General features: G+C 42.8%; 1 protein-coding gene across 2 annotated transcripts in view; it reads right to left on the reverse strand.

Moving 5' to 3' along the window:
* Rapgef4 (Rap guanine nucleotide exchange factor (GEF) 4) overlaps positions 1 to 22,341 on the reverse strand; it is a 281,014-nt gene that overhangs the window by 231,779 nt on the left and 26,894 nt on the right. For both annotated transcript variants that reach the window (XM_005393203.2, XM_005393202.2), the window contains exons 2-3: positions 4,001 to 4,143; positions 1,210 to 1,298 (exon numbers count right to left, since the gene is read on the reverse strand). In XM_005393203.2, coding sequence (XP_005393260.1) covers positions 1,210 to 1,298; positions 4,001 to 4,143 — 232 coding nt within the window. The remainder of the gene's footprint in view (positions 1 to 1,209; positions 1,299 to 4,000; positions 4,144 to 22,341) is intronic.

A 22,341-nucleotide genomic window follows, 5' to 3' on the forward strand; every position in this document is an offset into this window, starting at 1 on the left:
CGGAGGCGAGGCTAGCATGAAACTGTCCTGCCGTCTTGTAAGGGCTCCCTGCTGAGGCTGCTCTTTCCTCAGCTCCCTCTCACTGTCCTGTACCTGTTCTTTCCCTTTCATCACTAACCCCTCTCCTGCTTTCCTTTTTCAGGTGGGAGCAGCAGGAAGCACATGCAACGTGGAGTGTGTCAGCCCTGAACTCCACTCTGTGGCCCTGGCAGAGCTGCTCCCCATCCGACCAAGCCCCAGGGTCCAGAAGCACCGGCAGCCCTGAGACTGAATCGTGCGCTCAGGCAGCCCCGGGGCAGAGCAGGGCACCTGGTGATGCTCCGCGATGGATGATCAAGGGTTGCTTCTGTTCTCCAAGAGCCACCTTGGCCGCACTACGGTGACCAGTTGTTTGGTCAAATATTAGTCTAGATGTTGCTGCTGAAGTCTTTTTTAGGTTTGATGAACATTTACAATCAGAAGACTTTAAATAAGGATTATCTTTCATAAAGTGTGTGGACCTCATCCCATCAGCTCAAGGTTTAAAAAGCGTAGAGGTTTTCCGTTGAGATTTCCCACAGAAAGAATTCTACTTCCGGGCCACAACACAGAATTTCCCTGAATTTCCAACCTCTGTACCCAAGACTGCATGCAGCATAGACTCACAAATACCGTGAAAAGGATTGTAAGTTGTATCCACTAGGGGGAGATGCCTAACGAGGATGAGGAAGCCTGACGCTGCACTTTAGAAGAAAAGTAGTGTTACCACTCTCCTACTTCTGAGAAGGTAAGATAGAGAAACAGTGAGAGATTTAGGGAGCTATCTTTCCCGGGCATCCCTGGCGCTCCTAAAAGGTCAGTATGGGGATCACTTCTACAGGGAAGTGAAGTCAGGACAGAAGAGAGTGGAAGGATTAGGAAGGGAGACTGGAAGACCTGTTGCTTCTCCTTCCCTGGAGCTCACACCTCAGTTCATGATGCTGCAACTGAGTTGTCTGCGGTTCCCAAAGGACTGTATGTTGCAAGCACTGTATGTTCCCACGCCTGCTGCCCACTCCCGCGGAGGACATTCGTGATCAAAGAACTCAGCAAACGCTGAGCTCCTTACTATAGGGAAGAGGAAATGGATTCGAATATGTGATTCTGACAGCATAAAAGACATGGGGGTAATGTATCTTTTAAAAATAATAATAAATCCTATTTAATGTTCAAAAGAATAGCGTAGATTACCTGGTGACTGCTGGTCTCAGACACTTTAACATCCAAAGATCCTGCCAGGACAGCATACCAGTTTGTTCCAATGTCACCCTGGCGAAATACTGAAAAGGAAGCAGTGATGTGAATATACCAAGTATAGGTTGGTTTTACTGTACAACCTGATCACTTTTCACTGGTTCTTACAAGCATGACTTGGATCTAACTGAGCCTGCCACCCTTCTGCTATCTGTTCCCACAGTGTTTTTTCTTTATCTCATCTATCAACAAAAGGCCGAGGGGAATGGCACACGCCTATAATCCCAGTACTCAGGAGGCTGAGGCAGGAGGATTGATGGGAGATGGGAGTTCAAAGGCTACAAAGTGAGTTCAAAGCCAGCCTGAACCGCGTAACAAAATCCCGTCTCAAAAAACAAAAACAAAGCCATGTCCTACTATGAAGTGGAACTCTATTAAAACTTTTCCATATCTGCAGAGCTTTACAGAGAGATGATAACCCTATCTATAGCATCCTTTGACTCCTTTGAAGTGACTGGTATTCTGTGGGATTTATCTTAAATACATTTCAATGTATTGTGATTCTTAGAAAATTATGACTCTGGGTGGGGTACACAAAAACAAAGTCATTTGACTCCAACAGACTCAATTTCCTAAAACTATATTAAAAGCAGTGTGTTTTTTAGATTAAAAAACTATATTAATAGCATGTTTCCTTTTAAGCTCGTAAACAATTTTTTAAATCTACTTTATTGAAAGGTTTGAGTACTGTATTATCTTTGTCCTTTCTTGTTAACTTTATAAGTTTGCTCTGTTCAGGAAATGACTCTTATCAGAAATTTCTGCACCTAATTTTGCACTAAGATTTTGATATCAGAGAGAAAATATTTAGATATTTTGGTAAAGCCTTAGTTCTCATATCATTTTAAGACCAGACTTTGGAAATTAATTCTGAAACACTGGTCCAAAAGTTTCATACAGACCAACTGCCTTTTAAAATGCCTTAACTAAATTACTAGGTAGAATGATCTGATGTCTTCAACCTCTGTTCACAAGTAGAGTCACAGACCAAGTGACTTGGTGAAAAATCACAGGACAACTCAGTGGGGCCCCTGAGTTTCGTGAGAGCCGGGCGGAGTGCATAAAAGTGAGCTTCCAGGAGCCACAGTTAATGACAACAGCCTCTCCAGACTCCCCATGACACGATGTGGAAAGGCCAAAGACGACGACAGCATCCCACCTGTGCAACACTCTGCCTATGGGCACGCTGGATGGGTTTACAGCTGGCCTCTCCCGCAACTGCGGCTCCACGCCTCTGTTACAGACTCACTTTGGAGTCAGGCTCTGAACAACTTGGTGCTCATAAAGTTTAACATTTGCCAGTCAAATGCATACCATCTATCGCAGAAGATTCACTTTTTTGTTTTTAATTTTTATCAGTACACATTTACAGTACACAATGATTACACTCATTATTCATGCAGGGAGTTGGTCCATAACACATCTTAATTCTTTTGACTTCTTCACAGCCTCGTCCCCTGAAAGAATGAAGTTTTTGATATCACAAAGAAATAGACATTGACTTGAAAATGGTTCATAGGTATATATGGTTTTTAAAAACAGAAATGTGCCAGTATTTGTGTATGTACATGGGGGAAGGCACCTTGAAGGATGCATATAAAATGTTCATAGTAATCGCTGGGTTTGGAAATTGTAGGTGATTTTTATGTAGATTTTTCTAATGCTCTGACCATCTCTGTTGCTTTCCCGCCCAGGGCCTTGAATGGGCCTTAGCTAACTGCACCAGATTTTCTATAAATTTCCACCCCGTTCATAGGACCAAGTCCTCTGAGTGTGTGAGTTCCTTCCCCAGCTCCACTGGGGTGATGAGGACTGTTCTGAATCAGGCTTGGTCATCCAGTTCTCTCTGCCAGGATTGATTCAGACAGGAGCATATGACTCAATTCAGGCAAGTGAGGCAGTACAGAAAGTCTGTTAGGAAACTTGTGAAAGGGACACAAGAAGCAGCAGCCTGGCAGGGCATTTTCTACCAACATGAAACGCCTTCAACTGCTGTCACTGAGGACCATTTGTGACAAGCCTGAGGACAAAAGCCAACATCTAAGGATGCACAGAAAAGGAAAAAAGAAAAACAGGAAGGACCTGGGAACTTAACAATTGGGCCACTTCATTAACCAGCCAGGGTACCATCATACCTCAGGACTTCTTGTGTAGGAGTAATTGGTTTTAGCTTTGTTGTGTGAGCAACTGATTACTCAAGGCAGTTGGATGCGAGTTTTCTGTCGCTGCAGCACAAAATGTACCAACAGATGAAGGCATATTACTTTTTAATTAAAAATACTTTTTAAAAAATGCAACTGTCACCCTATCATTGTATTCTCTTTTCCCCTATTCCCACCTGGAGTTATTACTGAGGTTATTACTACTAGCATTACCTAAGAAAGCTGTTGTCTTTATTTACTATCCTATTGCTCATGTATTTCTTGGATTAAAGGAGGTAATTATTTGAATTTCTCTGGAAATACCAAAGGCATGGGTCAGTACATCCTTCTAGCTCCCTCTGCAAAGTAGGCTGCCCTGGACAAACTACTTACATGCTGTGAACAAAAAAGTTAAGGGAACTCCCAAGGGAACTAAATAAACAGATGAGAGGGACATGTCCAGCTTACTTTAACTGAAATCCGAACACTGGCACATACATACTCCATGCGCTGTCCATCCCCCTAGGGTGGCCACAAATGCGCACCAACCACCCAGAAAAAGATGCCCCTGGAGGTGCATGTCTTACATGTTATTCCTTTTTCCAGGTTCTCGTAATAACCGCATAAACAAATCTGATGAAGGAGGTTTGGGTGAAATTTCTCAAAAGCTTTAACTTCTTTCAGTCGGGTGAAGATTATATCCACATCTTCACTGGATCGTTCCAATGGTCTACGTATGGGAGAAAAGGCACAAAAAAGGTCTATTAGTAAGAAATTACTTGAAAATAAGTCAACGGGCATAACTTTACATTCAGATTTATACAACTGTCACAACTGAAAATCTTTACTGCCCCATAGGTATAGTCCATAGGTAGGTATTTCCAGGCCTTTGTCAACCACTCACCTTGCATCACTACTACTGCCGATGGCTATAGCTAGAATCAATCTGAGTCCTGAGTTCAATCTAATGCTTTTGGGTAGTGCTTCAAAGTCACCAGGATGTTATAAAATATATGACAATGTAGGTTTTGCTGGAAATCGAGGTTATAAACACAAATGCTTTGAAGGGCCAGTCAGGCAAAGTGAGGAAAAATGGTCCATATACATATAAAAGGAAAAAGATCTCTATCAGACATGCACAAAGACACATGAGACATGACACTCAACCTCAGTCTTGGTGACACTACGGAGAATGGCGAACTGCGTAGATAGGATTGTCAGTGGAAAACAGTTCTTATTACTGGTTTTCTGTGGAAATGGGCTTGTATATTGTTGGAGCTTCCAGTTGTACAAGGAAAACTTGCTATCTAGATGCTTGTTCATACTTCTTAAACACTGTGTGGGACAAACACACACACATACACACACACACACACACACACACACACACACATCTATGGATCAGATGCAATCTACTGACCACCATTTTATGACCTCTGGATTAAAATAAACTGAAGAACCAAATAAAAGTAAGATGGCTTTACAAAATTATCTAAACTGTTTTCCTTCTTTCTTTGAGCAGTTTTCCAAGTCTAGTGGTGTTTCCTGATGACACATCATACTATTCAATAACTACTCAGCCTCATGTGTGCCCTGGAGCCTTCTAGGACTAAGGGAAAAGAGTTTCATAGGGATTTCACAGATGATGTTCATCAAATACCTGTAGCGCTCCTGAATTTACCAACCTCCCTTATAGTTATGTTGGGCCATATTCAGGCCAGTGGGCTGTGACCAAAACTATCATGCATCACTTCTGAGGTAAGACCATTAAGATGGAAATCAGAGACACGGGATGACAGTTATGGGAAGCTGGTGTGGAGACAGAGCCTAATGTGTAGACAAGCAAGGAGTGCCAAGGATTGCTGGCAGCCACTGAAAGCTGGAAAAGAACAAGAAAGGATTCTTCCCTATAGACTTCGGGGAAAATATGTCCTGCCAACACCTTAATTTTAGACTTCTAGCCCAAGAGCCATGAGGGAATAAACTTGTGTTTAAACCAACTAGCTTGTGGTATCTGGCCTTGGCAGCCCTAGGAAACTAATACAGGTGTAAGGTGTATGTTTCAGGTATTACAGATACAAGCTAGAGAACAATCTACAACCTACAAAAAACTTGGTATATATGACGAATAAACCTTCACTGTGTGAAGCTACTGAAATGAGGCCGGAGAGGAGGGGTGGGTACCACTGCCACACTGACCGATGGCCAGACTGGTGCAGCTGCAGAGTTAGATGCACCAGAGTTCCAAGAAGCTTGGGAGATTGTCAGAGGAAGACACATCCCCCATGAGAGACAGGCACTTTTGGAAGACATGAACAGATGAGCTGTCGCTATGGGAGAGACCTAAGGCACAAGCTGTCATGAGCATAGAGGCTCCCTGCCGCATTATACCCTTAGGCCCAAGAAAACTAAGTTCAAAGAAAATGCCAACAACCCTGCTAGCCTTCCAACCAGTGCCTGCAGAAAGGGCTCAGGTTCTGCTTCCTGGGGAAGAACAAGGAAAACCTTGATGCATTTGTGCTCCATTTTTTGATTTGCAAGGTGCCTAAAAGAACTGAGGGATTTGCAGGCATTACCTAGTGTTATGGTCTGAATGTGTCCCCCAGAGCTCAAGCACTGGAAACATACTCCCCAGTGCACCTTGCTAAGGGGTGGGACCTTTAAGAGGTGATTAGGCCATGCAGCTTCTGCCTCATGCATGGGCTATGCTGCTTGTCAGGGGAATGGGCTCTGGATAAGAGAGTGACTACAACCCTTTTCCCCTACATTATGGTTTAGAATTAAAATATTCCCCCAAAGTCTTGTGTGTTTGGAAGGTGACTGGACCATGGGGGTGCTCTACTCATCCATGGATTCATCCACTGATAGTTCAGCAGCTAAATGTGCTGTGGCAGGTGGGGCCTGGCCTGGTTGGAGGTGGAAGTGTAACCTGCAAGAGTGTATCCTTGTCTCCAGCTCCTCTCTTCTGTCTCTGCTTTCTGACTGCCATGGGCTGAGCAACTTCCCTCCACCACGTCATTTCTGCCATGGTGCCAACTGACCATGGACTGAATCTTCGGCAACAGTGAGCCGTAATAAACCGCTTCTTCTTTAAATTGCAGGTATCTGCCATTTTGCCTCCGTGAAGGGAAAGTGACTAATACACCCTCCTTCACCCCCCACCCCTTTTGCTCCTACATTTATGCACCGTGCTGTCCTGTGAGATCGAACAGCATGAAAGCCCTCATCAAGTGCGGGCCCCTTGACCACGGGCCACCCAAACTCCAGAGCTGTAAGAAAAAAGTCTTTTCTTTATAAATCACTAAGCCTGTGGTATACTGTACAGCAATGCAAAACACTGGGGAAGCATCACATATCAGTATCAGCATCTTTTCCCACCTACCGCTCCTTTGGAAGGCTTTCTAAACTCCTTACAGGAGCAAAGGGTTCAGGGCTTTGGAACAGCGTCTGGAACTTCAGCAGTGAATCCAGTGCTGCAGGTGATTCTCAGTGAGAGTCTGTGTGTGCCTGGGAAAGCACTTCCCAAGCAGCGTGGACAGCAGTAGCTGGCAGAGGCGCCCTGGTGGGGAGCCAAGTCAGCAGAGTGCACTTCCTGGGAAGCAGTGTTGGAACCAGCAGGGAGTCACATCGCTGCCTCCCTGGTAGCATGTAAGTCACTCTAGGAGGATCACAAAATCAGATGAGCTGGAAATTGGCTGGACATCAACATGGTGGATTCTTCTTAATTCACATAGGAAATCTCTGCGATAAGCAGAGATTGGAATCCATTCCAGAAAGAAAGCAGCACCCCTCTTGTTTATTTTCCCCAGAACCTTGCCTATATTAGGAAGGCAGACAAGGGCAGCTTAAAAAGACATCCGGATTAACACTTTAGAAGAAAGCAAGCACTAGAAAGCAATAGAAGAAAAACACGTAATTTCCATATGGTCCAAAGGAATCAAAAAAGAATTTCAATGATTCATAACCAGATTGCTAAGAGACAAAAGACACATGGAAAGACAAAATCAATCTGAGACAAACTAGGATAAGGTCAAACTTCTGATGTTTTTGTGTAGCCTCAAATTAGGTTCTAACAATGTCACCCATTAATTAAATATTTAAGGTCCAAAACAATGAAAAGAGTGTTTATCTGTCATTACTTTTATTGGGCCTTTCATGGAGCGGGGGGAATTTCATTCAGCTATTAACTGACACTTCTACTGTTCCACTTCCAGAACGTAGCACTGGTGATAATCCTTCTCTTGCCCCTCTCCTGTTGCGAATCTCTAACTTCATAATGCTACATCTCTTCTCATCTCTGTAAAGATTGTGTCTGATACTTCCTTTGCAGGTCCTATAGTACTCAGGCAAGGCCAGGCACGCAGGAAGCCCTCAGTGTGATGTTCGACAGTGACCTCACACTGAACTCATCTTTTCCCACATCTACTGTATCCACACTCCTTACTTCGATGCGTGGAATCAGCTCACCCTCTGCCGTAGCTGGAATGTGTTCCCCAAAATTCATGTACTGGAAATGTAATTCCTAACGGGATAGTGTTGGGAAGTGGGGCGGAGTGGGAGATGTTCAGGTCATAGGTGTTAAGCTCTTGAATGGATTAATGCCACTACCAAAGGGGCTTGTGGAACAAGGTTCACCCCTTTCCACCTTCTGCCACGTTATGATATAGCACCAAGCCCCTCACCAGGTGCTGAGACCTTGATCTTGGACTTCCCACCTTCCAGAACCACAAGAAATAAATTTCTGTTCTGTAGAAGTTACCCAGTCTCAGGTATTCCACTACAGTAGCACAAATGGACTAAGGTATCCTCTCTCACCATATCCAGGTAACTCTACCTGCTACTGTTTCTCAGATCCAGCTCCTCCCCTAACCCCACTGCCATGGTCCCAGTGAAGCACGAATGAAGGGCACACAAACTACGTACTAGGAACATGAAGCTGACTATCACAGTGGTCCTGTCCCAGAAGCCAGAAAGCTGTGTCTGACTAAGCGTCAGCAGAAGTATTTTAAGCAGGGCAGTGACATGATTGGAGGCACATTCTGGAAAGATCACCTTGACTGTGAATAGAGGCAGATGGGAGACAGTCAACACCAGCAGCCAAAAGACTGGCTCGGAAGTTCTTGCAGTGTATCAAAATGATGATATGATTTCTTTAATTATAACTCACACCAGGCTCCTTTCCTCTTCCTTAATAACTGTGGACAGCTGGTCCCCCAAGTAAGAGTTCCAAGTACAACATGTTATTTTCCTTAACCTTGCATTTAGTACCCAAAGCACATTTTAAAAAGACTTCATTTTTAAAACGTGTTCAAATAACAATACATAAAGTCACTTGGGGAGTGTAGCTCAATGGTAGAAAGAACACTTGCTTAGCCTGTGTAAGGCCCTAGGTTCCATCCCCAGCACCACCACAAAAAAAAATTCTTAACAGATAATTTATAGCTCCCACAACTCAGTAGTTTCTTAAAAAGCCCAATAATCCAATTTAAAAATGAGCTATGAGCTGACGATATAGCTCAGTGGTAAAGCATTTGCCAAGCATGTGCAAGGCCCTAGGTTTGAGCACCAGCACAGCAAAAAATACTTAATTACATAGGTAGGAATAAAAATGGGCTAAAGATTGAATAAGTGCTTCTCCAAAGAAGAATAGGAATGGCCAATAGATATAGAAAAAGGTGCTCACTGTCATTAACCATCAGGGATACACAAATCAAAACCATAATGAGTTATCACCTCATACCTGTCAAGACGGCTAGTATTTAAAAAAAGGACAAGTATTAATAAAGATATATGGAAATCAGGACCACTGCACACTATGGTGGGGAACTAAAATGGAGGCATCACTATGGAAAAGTTCAGGAATTCCTCAAAAAGTCAACACTAAAACTACTCTTGATCTGGCAATCTTACTTCCAAAAGTTTATCCAAAAGAATTAAAATTAGGATTGTGAAAAGACAGGCACATTCCTATGTTCACTGCAGCACAATTCATAGTAGCCAAAATGTGGAACCAACCTAAATGTTCATCAACAGAGGAAAGAAAATACATAGAATGGAATACTATTTACCCTTAAATAAAGGAAATTATATGATATGCAGCAATCAGTGAAATAAACCAGACAGACAGACAAACACTGCATGTTTCCACTTACAGGAAGTATTTACAGACATCAAATCCATAGAATAAAAGAGGAGAATGGTGAAGGGTTTCAGTCATGTAAGAGGAATAAGCCTAGAGATCTGCTGTCTAACACTGTGTCCATAACAGCAATAAGGTACTGTACATTTAAAAATTTCTTAATAGGGTAGACCTCATATTAGGTGTCCTTACCACAATAAAATAAAATAGAAGCTCAAAGAAGAATTATTTGCAAAACTAGAAACTGCACAGAGCAGGCAGGATTCAAAAGTGCTCCTGCAATGACCCACCCCCCATGCAAATCCCCCTCGAGTGTAGGCAGGAGACTTAACTTGCTTTTAGCCAACACAGCCCAGCAGAAGTAAGAAAGCCTTACTCCCAGGCCTGTGTTCACAGAGGGGCAAAGGTAAAGACACTCTGCATATGTAACTCGGGTCCACAGTTGGCTTTGAGCTAATCAATAGTGAGTTCCTCCTGGGTGGTCCCTGATAATCAAGTGAGCCCTTTAATAGAATGTGGAAGAAGTGGGAGATTCTTTTGCAGACCTTGAGATGGAAGCCACTGTGTCTCATGAGGGCCGGTGGGAGGACCCCATGGTGAAGAGTGCGGACAGCCCGGCTGATAGCTGGCGGGGAAACAGAGCCCTCCATTCTATAATTGCAAGGCACTGGAGTCTGCCAAAAACTATGTGAGCGCTGACTGAGGTCCCCAAAATGTCCACAAAGGAACACGGCTCAGTCAACACTTTGATTTTAGCCTTCGAGATGCCGAGCGAAGGATCCAGTCAAGCTGAGCCCCTGCTAATACAAGAGTGCTGCTTTAAGCTACTAAATTTGCAGTCATTTGCTACACAGCAAGAGAAAATCAGCTCAAAGTTATTTTCACATACTGACTAATTTCCGTATGGCCCAGCTTGGATTTCACTTCTTTCAAGCAGTTTTTCCTTATAAAGTTCTCTCCTGAAATCCAGTTGATAGCACTTCCTTTTAGAATCTTATCTCATTTTATTTCATGTTTCATGATGTAAATTTTGTCTTCTTGGAGATATCTTTCTTCTGTGGTCTAAATGCTTATCCCCCTCTCCAAAATACTGCTCTGTTGAAATCCTAACCCCCAAAGTGATGGTACTGGGAGTAGGGACTTTAGGAGGTCTACCCTCATGAATTGGGATTAGTGCTCATATAACAGAGAACCCAGAGAGTGTCTTCCACGTGCAGACACAGCAAACAGATGCTGTCCATGAGCCAGAAGGCGGGCCCTCACTAGACACCTAATCTGCTAGCACCTTGATCTTGGGCTTTCCATCCACCAGAAGATACCAATTTCTGTCATTTATAAGCCCAGTCTAAAGAATTTTGTTATAACACTTTTATTTGGCTGTCCAAGGATCCATAAGTTCCAGTTGGGTCTTTTTTTTCTTATAAACCAGTGAATCACTTTGTGTGTCTGGTTTTTTTCTTTCTTCTTTTCATGGTTCTTCAGCTCTTCCCAGATGAAGTTCACAGTCAGTTATAGAAAACTTTCTAAATCAAACAGCAACTGAGGTTAACACATCTGAGTCAGCAAAAGGCTCAGACTAAATACACTGCTGGTGAAACAAAATTCTTTTCACTACTAAATAAATCATGATGGTAATGGCTATCAGTATCAAAAAGATCATTTTATTAGATCATTTTATAATCCCTAAGGAATGGTTTTAAAACTTATTTGTAGCTTTTGTCACATCTACCTTTCAAAGAAATGTCACTCAAGCTAGTAAGACTTAAACTTTACAGTATGAACTGTCACAACCTACGGAATCTTTAATGACTCACTGAACACATCGTTCATGAATGCACATTCATTTTATTCATCTATTCAGTAAACTGTATTGTTTTCTGATGGTCACTGGACACTTTTTTCCCGGAGAACAAAGATAAGCAAGATGCCAACACCACCCACGGGAAACTCACAATCTAGAGGGGAAGGAGCCATGTAACAAAAATCATTACACAGTATAATAAGTACTGTATTGTGGAGAGCAACAGTGCTCTGTTCTGGACTTCAATTTAGGTGAACACGGTGGCTACTAGTCAGGTGTACATGGGCTTGCAAAGGTCCGGAATTCTGAGTACTCCCTACATGCATCATGCAATCTGAAAATGTAATGCGCTCTTAAATCTTGATGCAGTCATCTCTGGGTTACCTCAGTGTAACTGGCTTCTGGCTGAGGCAGAGCACAGAGTAATATCAGATAGACACTTGTGGGAAAGAATGTAAAATAACTATAAAATGAGCAAAAAAAAACAAAAACAAAAACAAAAACAAAAAACCCACCCCTTTGATGACTTCTGCATTTGCAAACCGTCTGCAGTCACAAAAGCCCCTCCCTCCCATCCTCAGCTCAGTCCCTCAGTGCCAACTCCTGCTGGTGCTCTGGGGGACGTCCTGGGATAGCAGATTCCAACCCTCCAGCAGTTATACCTGTACGGCACAGAAAATGGGTAAAAAAGAGAAGGGAAAGGGACGGAAGGTGAAGCACGACTGCTCTCTGCCCAGCTGCTTCCCATACTCAAACAGAAGGTTTGGCCAAGAAATGCTGATCACAGTGCCCTATTTTAATACTGTCATCTTACAGGAATGCAAAAGGCTTAGTTTCCTCAATACTGTACTATGCAGTTTCATTCTCAGATGTCTTTTAAGGATCAGTATATATATTTCAGAACATCAGATGTGGTGTTAATAGAATAAACCTGCACTAAAAGGACTTTGTAGTTAAGTTTGGATCTTTTTGTTAGATCAGAAAGTTAGCATTGTAAAGAGCAACTCCCTCCCCTATTGGGGAGCTAACAAATCTGAGATGATACATGTGAGCTTTATAAATCACAAAAGCCTACAGAAGCCATTATTATTACAAGTACCACCACCATCATTATTATTCGCCAGCAAGACCTTTTAAAAGAATGATCTAATGAAAGCAATGAACAAAGTGCTTAAACACACATACTAGAACACCTGTGTGCCTTTTGTATGGCTTACAGATACATGTGCCCGTATTCTTCTTTAACAGTGAGATCTTAAACTATATGTACTCAGTATTAATTATTCAAATAGATTACACACCTATTGAAAAATTTGATCATTATAGCTCTATAAATGAAGCAGGTGTAATGAACCCTATTTTACACTAAAAAATATTCAGATACACAGGTTAGTATCAGTATGCTAAATCATGTGTGTTTATGATGCCAGTGATGACATGGATATATCAAAAGTCTTTGAAACTCAAGATGTTTACCACTTATCATGTTATCATTTTAATTATATGATTATTAACCACTTAGAATACTGAGATATTTTCTCTTTCCTAATTGCAAGTTTTCCCAACAATGTCAACAAAACTCAGAAAGGAGTTAAACATTCATTCAATCTGCAAATATTTACAGAACATGTAGATGGGAGGTGAATAAAGCACTCTGATGATACAAAGATGGTGTTCCCCCCAGCCACAAGGTGAAAACTGGCCAAGGGAGATTTGTACACACACAATTATTAAAGGGAAGCGTGGCAAGAAGCACAATTGAAATAGAAAAAGAAGGGGAAGGGAACTCCAAAGAGAAAAGGATATCACTTGTGGATGAAAGTTCCACAAGGCCCCCATCAGCATTACTGTAAAATCTCCCTGAAATCCTTCCTTCTCGTCTCTCTCTAGCACCACCACTGTTTGGTCATTTGGTTTGTGAAGTTAGATACATGGCATCGCAACAGCCCCTCTCCCTAGAAACCTTCTCTCTGACGTCCTCTCCATGTGAGTTTCCAATTCACTCACCCCCGGCACACACACACACACACACACACACACACACACATGCATGCACACCCTGATACACACACGCACACACACACTGCACTTTCTTGGCTAAAGCTCTTGGTTCTGCCAGTGTTCTGGGTAATCTCAGAAAAATCCTGTGGATGGAGCCTGAGATCCCAGAGGCAGTGGCAACTTTGCATTCTCACAGCTGAGGCTGACATGCCCAGGTGTCTGCACCCCTTCCAAATCATGCACCTCTGCCACCAGATAACAGAGACATGAGGTGTGCAGGTCTTATGTAGGAATCACACCCGCTTGCTCTCGTGTTTGCAGAATAATGAAGAGGGAAGTGTCCCCTTCAAGGTCCCAAATTCCCTAAAAGAATCATGACTCCAGTTCACTGCCAGCCACCATTTTGGCCCCAAACAAATACATAAGGTTCAAGTACTGCCAGCTCCCCTTTGCAGATGACAACCATGCCCCATGTCCACGGTGGAGTGAGAGATGTCAGTTCTGGGGCCCAGGGCCATTCTGAGTGGCAAATTCCCACTGCACAGCAGTGCTAACGCCTGTGTAATGTTGGGCTCTGTAGTTGTGAGTGAAAAGAGAGGGAGGGAAGCCTTTCTGAGAAGTGTTGCGATTGGTCTGGTTACAATGTAAATACAATACAAAATCAAAGTACAGCCTTATCAATTTTACCAGACCATTTCCCCCAAATCTCCCCTGCATCTAAATCAGCACAGGATCAATGGGCTGGGCATAGAGGACCAGCACCCACTCTCAGCCACAAGACTCCCAACCCCTGGCCAAACTGGGACACTGACTGGACCCCAAGGAGCACACAAAATCGAACTTGTTGTCATTTTCCCTCTGCAATCTACTCTACTAACATTAGCAGTATAAAACAATTTTGGGAGGTGCCTTAAATTTTAGAATAGCTTCTGGGATGAGTCAGAAAACTGATGCTTCTTTACAGCATTTCTCAGCTAAGCTGGATCTGATGACTCCCTTCCTGTATGCAATCTGCGCCACCGGCAGCAGCAGAGGGTCTCAGCATCGTCCGTCCCACAGAACTTAGTGCTCCTCTCAAATGTGAGGCCGCTATTCAAAAGTGCCACTGTTACAACCAAAAATCAGGAGGCCAAGGGGGTGAAGTGGTGCCCCGTAGAGGACTCTGAGGAGTCAGATCCTCCTGCTCTCTCCACTCCTGGCCTGGAAGAAGAAAGAATGTGGAGCAAACATGGAGGAAGGGGAGTTATGTATAGAGGCCAGAAATATGACATTACTTGGCCTGGAACAGTGGTTCTCGACTTTTTATGCATCTCAGCACACCTGAGGCCTGGCCCACAGCAGCAGAGGGAAAGGCATTTTTACTAGGGGAGGTCTGAAAAAGACTTCCTCAAACTGGACAGCAGTTGGGAGTGTATGGCTTTTGGAAAGATATAGATTGTGAGTTAATTGTGTGGGTAAAATCCTCAGGGCTTTTAGTTATTCATTGTTTTAGTCCCAGCTCCTCATGGCTTCCCCTTGCATCTCACAGCCTCCCCATCCGGGGCCAAATGTGCATCCAGCAACTGCTGCTGCTGGCGCCCCCTCCTGGTGACAACTTGAAGAATCCACAGCATAGGTGGGAAAAGATGTGAAGCTGAAATTCATCTCATCAGCTCACAAGTCCCTTCCTGAAACACGAGTACTGGCCAGGAATCAAAGCCGTATGGGTGTCTTTATTTCCCTGAAATTTGTATTTGATGCTCCAGATTGGTCACTTAAGCATTATGCAGAATGGCAGTTATATTTTTTCTAATATAAGAGATTTTTTTTTTAATTAAAAAAAATAAAGGACTCAGTGGTAGAGCACATGCTCAGCATGTGTGAGTTTGATCTCCAGGACAGGAAGAAAGAAAGAAGGAAGAGGAGGGAGGGCCTTAAAAAGAAGAGAATTTCCACTTCTGCACGTGACAGAGAAACTAGTACAGACTGATCTTCCCATAGAAAACATAAAATTGAACAAAATGTATGAAGTAACTGCTTTCAGACATCCCCAAAAGAAGGGAAATGCGAAAGAGATGCAACAATAGATGTGATGTTTTCCCTGGAAACAGCTTCTGGGGCATAGGCAAAGAAAGGCCATGCCACTCCCTGGGTCGGTGACAGCAATCAGAATTCAGGGACACCTAGGTGGCTGGAATTTGTGGTGAAACAGGCCAGAGAAAAGGACCTAAAAGAGGTCCACAGCTCAGCCCAGGACTCCCTTAAGAGACTGGCTGCAGATATGGGAGCCAGTGCTCATGGAGAGGCTCGCAGACCACAGTCCCGCAGCGTGCGCGAGCTGCGTGGAGATTCCACAGACGCACGGGGCTGAGGAGCGCGGCTCTGAGCGGCCACAACAGATGCACCCCGCTAACCACCCTGGACATTCACAGAGACTACAAAAAAGCCACTGTAGCCGAGACCTAGACCAACCCTAGCAAAGCTTAAAAATCAGCCCAGTGAAGCCAACCATGGTAGTGGAAAACACCTATAATTCCAAACTTGGGAAGCTGAGGCAGGAGAATTATTGTGAGTTTGAGGCCAGCCTGGGCTACATAGTGAGTTCAAGGTCAGCCTGAACTACATAGTGAGACCCTGTCTCAAAAAAACCAAAATACATTAAAATAAGCATAGTGGATTGGCCAATAAGCTAACTGCTATGAAAACAGAAGCCAACCTTTAAAAGAAGAAATGAAATCCAAACTCTCATGTCATGTGTCATAGGATCTAACACACAATCATGAACTACTGTGAATGAACACAGCAGGAAAATGAGGTCCACAGCCAGAAACAAATCCGGAGGACAGAGATGTTGAAAATACCAAACAAGACTTTCAAACAGCTATGATAAGTATGTTTAAGAATTTAAAGGAAAAGATTTAGCATAATGAGTGAAAGGAAGGAGAACATTAGTAATGAAATGGAAATTACTTTTTTTTTTGGTACTGGGGATCGAGCTCTTTAAAAACAAATGAAAATTCTAAAGCTAAAAACTACAAACTGCAGAAAGAAAAAATTCACTGTATGAACTTAAGAGTAGATTGGGCACTGCAGGAAAATATATCAGACAACAAAAAATATCCAAATTAAAGGCAGACAACAAAAAATATCTACATTAAAGCGCAGAGGAAAAAAGATTGTAAAAAATAGTGACTCAGTGGTCTGTGGGACAAAAGCACAAAAGTTTAATCTACTGAAGTTCCAGAAGACAGAAAAAATGGATGGCAAAAATACTTGAGAAATACTGGCAAAATGTTTTCCAATTAAAAATGCAGTAATAGCCCAAAGAGTTTAAGATATCTGAAGTAAAATGTTTGCTTTATAAGTATGGTGAATTAACATGGCCACAAAATGCTTTGTCATTACCTCCATCAAGAAATGGAACTTAGCTGGGCACAGTGGCTCATGCCAGTAATCCCAGTACTCTAGGAGGCTGAGGCAGGAGGACTGTACATTTGTCCAGTTTGGACAATTTAGCAACTTAGTGGGACCCTGTCTCAAATTTTTAGAATTTAAAAAAATACAAAGGGTTGAGAATACAGCTCAGTGCAAAGGTCCTGGGTTAAATCCCTAGTCCTGCCCCCGCAAAATAATAAGGGCTTATTTCCTCTCCTTGTGAATCTAGGTTGGCCATGTGACCAACAGAATGTGCAGTAGATACTACATCACCTAAGTTGCGCTTTCTCCGTCAAGCTGTACTGCTCTGAGTAAGGGCCTTAACCTTCCTGCCTTAACCTCCCTGCCTTGACTTTCTCATGTGCAACAGAGACGTGGACTGACATTTTGTCCAGCTTTAGAAAAGTCTATTTTCTGAGAGTAGTCCTATATTGAGCCAGTAAATAAAAATAAATCAGAGGGGATGTCAAAGTGTCACCTTGTCATTAGTTGGCAGCTCAGATCCTAAGCATCTTAGCCAAAGTGTACCTGGGTTTTGCACATCTGCTGTTAAGCCAAATTACACTTAGAGATTTTGTTAGAATGATGTTCTCTTAACAGGCTCTGTTCTATAAACTGCAGATTATATTGTAATAACATCCTATCTGTGAATAGTAAACTTGAGATTATACAAGATATAGTCAAATTATTTTCTCTTTTACAAGGTTCAGGCTTTCATAGTAAATAGTGAATCAATCTGAGGTGCTAGTACAGCAAATATTTGAAATCATTTTTGAAAAGCTCTTATTAGATGAAAACCTTTGTCCTATCTGCCAGGTCGGCTACATTTCATTTCCATAGTTCTAAAACTACAAATGCCAGAAAAAACAGATGCCCTGAATTTCATTCTTTCCCCAAACAGCTTTGGGGGTCCCCTTCTGCATGTGAAATGGCAAGAGCAGTTCGCACCGACACAGATTTCCAGCACGGCTCACTGCAGAGAATGAAGAGCCCCAGGCAGCGGGTGATCTGCGCCAAGGACATATGGCGGGGGCTGTGACCAGTTAAGGATGGAAATGCAATTCGACTGTCTTTCTTTGTACTATTAGTCATTGTGGTTTTCAAAATGACCAGACCTGGGGAAGAGGGGAGAAGAGAGGAGAGCATAGGGAGGAAAAGGGAAAGTAAAAACGATCAAGATGTGATACACATATGTACCAGTTCCCCAAGATGAATGCAATTATTATGTACTGCAAACATATCCCAATTAAAAAAAGAAAAATGATCAGACTTAATCATCCAGCACATAGGATAATGTACAGAATGTTGATTTCATACAAAGGTAGCTGAGCTTCACATAGCTTCAGGTAAAGTTCAAATTACTACATGTAATATGACACCAACGATTTTGACTGTCCAGGCAATAAGATGCCTTTAGACAGAGAAAAGCAAGTGGCCGGTCAGAGCTGACATAAGAAAAGGGCCTTGCTACAGTCACATATGGTCCACTTAGCAACAGGATATTGTTACAACTGTTCAGGTCAGCGACACCACTCTGGGTGGAGAGGCCATAACAGACTTCCTAAATGCCAACTCTCCTCGTCCTCCTGTGAGGGACCAGAAGCCACACCTGAGGGCCAGCAAGGATCAGAAGCCCACACTCACTCCAGTCCCAAGTCTCTGAACAGTAGAGCAGGAAGTATCATCATCCCTACCATCAACTTTTCTTCACTCAAGCAGAGGTAAAAAGCATCAGAGTTTTGCATTTTAGTCTCTAATGCTTCATTCAACAAGCCGGTTGCATGTCCCTCAATCACAAAGCAGCGAGCACAGGTCTTTGAGCATTACAGGGAAGAACCACACCTTGACACTGTCCTATGACAGCTTCTGATCTATCAGGGAATCTAAGAAGGGTATCTAAACAATAGTAATGCAATGATAAAAGCAGTATATGGCTCCAGTTAAAGGTACACAGAGGTCAGTATAAAAAGTCCTGGTAGTTTGGGGAGCGATTAAATAAAAGTGAGTAGAGAAACCTTCACAGAGAACCCCCCTTTTCCCAATTCTCGGCTTCCCACAGCATTATGGCCCATATTTTAACTAGGTCAAGGACAGCAAGCAGAAACTGTGTAGATACAAGTAGAGGGTGAAAGGTTTCCAGACGGCAGGCAATAAAGCATGAACAAAGATGTGGAAGCAGAAAATTACCAGCTAGGAGTACCTAGTGGCCCAAATGGTTTGAGGTTCAAGAGATTCATCAAGGAGAAAGACTGAGGGAAGAAAAAAAGAGTGGGACCAGGTCAGAGTGGGGCCTGAATGCCAGGCAGTAAGGTGCAGCCTTTATTGTACTACTATGATGGGCAGAAGAGATTTTTTTAAACTTTTTTTTAACTAAAAAAAAAAAGAAATCAGACATCACTTTAGAAAATGAATCTTGGCTGGGGGTTTAGCTCAGTGGCACAGTGCCTGCCTGGCAAGCACAAGGTCGTGAGTTCGATTCCCTGTACCAAAAAAAAAGAAAAAGAAAAAGAAAAAGAAAAAAGAAAATGAATCTTATAGCAAGGAATGAAATGGAAGAGAAAGGGACTACTTAGGACAGAAATGTTAAGGCATCTGTCTCAGTTACTTTTCTCTTGCTGAGGAAAAAATACTCGACATCCAAAATTAATGAAGAAAAGGTTTATTTAGCTCACAGTTTGTGCAAGTTTCAGTCCATAATCAGCTGGCTCCAAGGCAGGGTGGCATGGCACAAGGGCAGCACTTCAAGGCCGTGGAAGACAGCAAAAGCAGAAAGAGCAAAGCTGGGCGAGGGGGGACAACAACAAGCATCTTTTCCTCCTTTATATTAGCAGGATCCCTCCACCACCGAAGGGGTAGCACTCACACAATCTCCATGCCCTCCTCTTGCACAGGCTCAGGACGTTTACAAAGTGAGCACCCTGGCCCCCTGCTAAGTTGCTCAAACTTCTGAACTCTCAGATTGACAATATATCAAATATTATAGCATCCTTCTTGTAATACCATGCAGCCTGCATTTCCATGACATTTACAGAGCACTGTAAGCCCCTTCAGCCCTGACCATATCTTAATGCTCCTCTTTCTCTCTCCAACATCCACTTAGAAGTACTGTCACAGTACACGGGGTTTTCCTGGAGACAGTCATGACTGACACCAAGAGTCCCAGGGGAATTACTACTAGTGCCTTCCTTCACTCCCCAAAGTAACCTGCTCTGGATAATCGCTTACGCATGCACCTTACTTAGAACCTTTTCCTTTCTACCATTCTGCAGGTTCTACCCTAGTATCTCGGATCCTTCGCCAACCCGTGCCATCTGAGGTCTTTCCCTCACTTGCTGGATGGAGGTGATGCAGTTTCTCTCTGATCCAACATCACCAGGTGATTCAGATTCTGGTTTGACGCCTCTGCCACCTTGTTCCTCAGCTCCAGGTCAGTGGGGCAGAGAGGGACGCAGCTCCGGTTGCTGGCAGAATGGCAGTGGGAGTTCAGAAGATGACAAGGGAGCTCCCAAGCTAGGGGCAAAGGGAGACAGGACAAGGGCTCTCCAGTCACTGAGAAGATTCTGGACCTTCATCTTCCCTCATCAGCGGTGCCAGTGGGCATGTAAAGATGATGAAAGGGTGTGCGGTTTCAGGAAAAGAAAAAAAAAAAAAGTAGCTTGGCTGCATGAAAGTTATAATTATAGTCATTTATTTGAACATCATATGGCCCTAATTACAATGCCATCCAAGAACAAATATGTAAATCGTGAAAGGTACCCTATCGCTTTTATTACAGCTTTATTTGATTATAATTATGAACTCTCCATATATGTCCATAATTATGGTTTGTTAAGCACAATCATTTGAGTACAACACTAATTCTATTATTAGTAAATCATCTTCTTTTTTTTTTTTTGGTTTTTTCTCTGGTACCGGGAACCGAACTCATGACCTTGCGCTTGCCAGGCAGACGCTTTTGCCTCTGAGCTAAATCCCCAGCCCCAGTAAATCATCTTCTACCTTAAATGATATAGATTTTTCAGGCACCTGTGAACTTTTATGGGAAGGAAAATGCCAAACCAATAGAAATAGTATTTGAAGCCCAGAGTAAATGTGCAAAGCAGCACTCATTTCTGGGGGTGGGGGACGTGAAGGTTAGTCAGTAAAGAAGAACAATCCAGCAATTCACACGGAAGTCACATGGGCCGAGCATGATTGCTGACAATTCCTGGAAGACCCCGGTCTGAGCAGGCTCAGAAAGCACGCCCTTGTGATTCACTACTAGCAACCTGGGGTTTAGAACATCATTTGCACAAATAAATGAGGAACACAAACTGTTTGATGAGAAAAGAAACCTCAGTCTTCCTTTCGACTGAGAAAAATCGAGCACAGAAACCCCATCTGCCACAGAGCTTGTCCAGCACAGCACCCAGCATGCAGTAGGTGCTTGGTTATCCACATATTAATTCCATGAACACACTGTGTACTTAATGAATCACCAGTTATTAAGTTCACTTCATTTTCAAATGATGTTTTACTGCATTTTCAATATGCTTATTTTTATTCCCTGAATTATAAAAAAAAAAAGTATACGTGTTCAAAATTCAATAGGTATTTTTTTTTCTTAAGAGACTTCTTTCCATTTTTCCTTGAGAACAAGAATTTTTTTCTTTAAATATAGGCCCCATTGTGTTGTGACCCATGCAGCCAGGAGGGTTCTGAAAGGGGGTAATGGGAGATTAAGAATAAAACTAGACATATACTAAAAGGAAAGCGGGACCAGGTGGGACCTGACCTCTCTGAAGGAGAGGCAGTGTCAACCCAGTGCAGTCTGTGTCTTTATTTATACATAGTAAAGAGGGAGAAGAGCAGGACAGAGTCAAAAGTGTAAGATCACCGTGTTTTGCTGAGAACACTGAAAGTGAAACATTCTCAGAGTAGTTAACAAGGCCAGACACCAGCTGGACTGGCTTTGCTCTAGTCTCAAAAACTTTTTTACATGCCTTGCCTCTGATGCTCCCTGTTCTAGGGGCTGGCCTTGCTCTAGCCCTGAATGTGTGGTCAATCTCCAGCTCAGCCACTCTCCATACCATTGCAGGCTGCTCTATTATATATAACAAGTGTATCTATCGTATCATTGTTCAAAGTTTACTTGTAGGTGCTCATAAGTTAACACTTTTAATGTATCATTAAAAATGCTTTAAATACTAATTGTGTGTGTTTGTCCTCTATTACAGAAAAGCATTTGGAGGAAGCCATCAGGGGGAAAAACATAATTATAGCCTCTCAAATAATCTTCATATACCGTGCATTTTCCCAATGTTAACCTAGCAACCCCACTAGCTAAAATCAAAAACTTATTTAATGTTTCAAAAGGGGTAGTGCCAAGGTCTAAATACTGTTATTAACTCCAAAATCACATGCTAACATGTGAATTAAGTGCCCAGTCTTTGGGAAGTGATCTCTCAGGAATGTGATTATTGTCTTCATATGAGGCCCTGAGGGGGCTTGTTTGCCTCTTCCACCACATGAGGCACAAGAAGGTGCCATCTATGAAGCAGAGAGCAAGACCTCACCAGATTCAAATATGCTGG

The sequence above is a fragment of the Chinchilla lanigera genome, unplaced genomic scaffold, assembly GCF_000276665.1.
Source record: "Chinchilla lanigera isolate Chin_1 unplaced genomic scaffold, ChiLan1.0 scaffold00048, whole genome shotgun sequence".
Classification (NCBI taxonomy): Eukaryota; Metazoa; Chordata; class Mammalia; order Rodentia; family Chinchillidae; genus Chinchilla; species Chinchilla lanigera.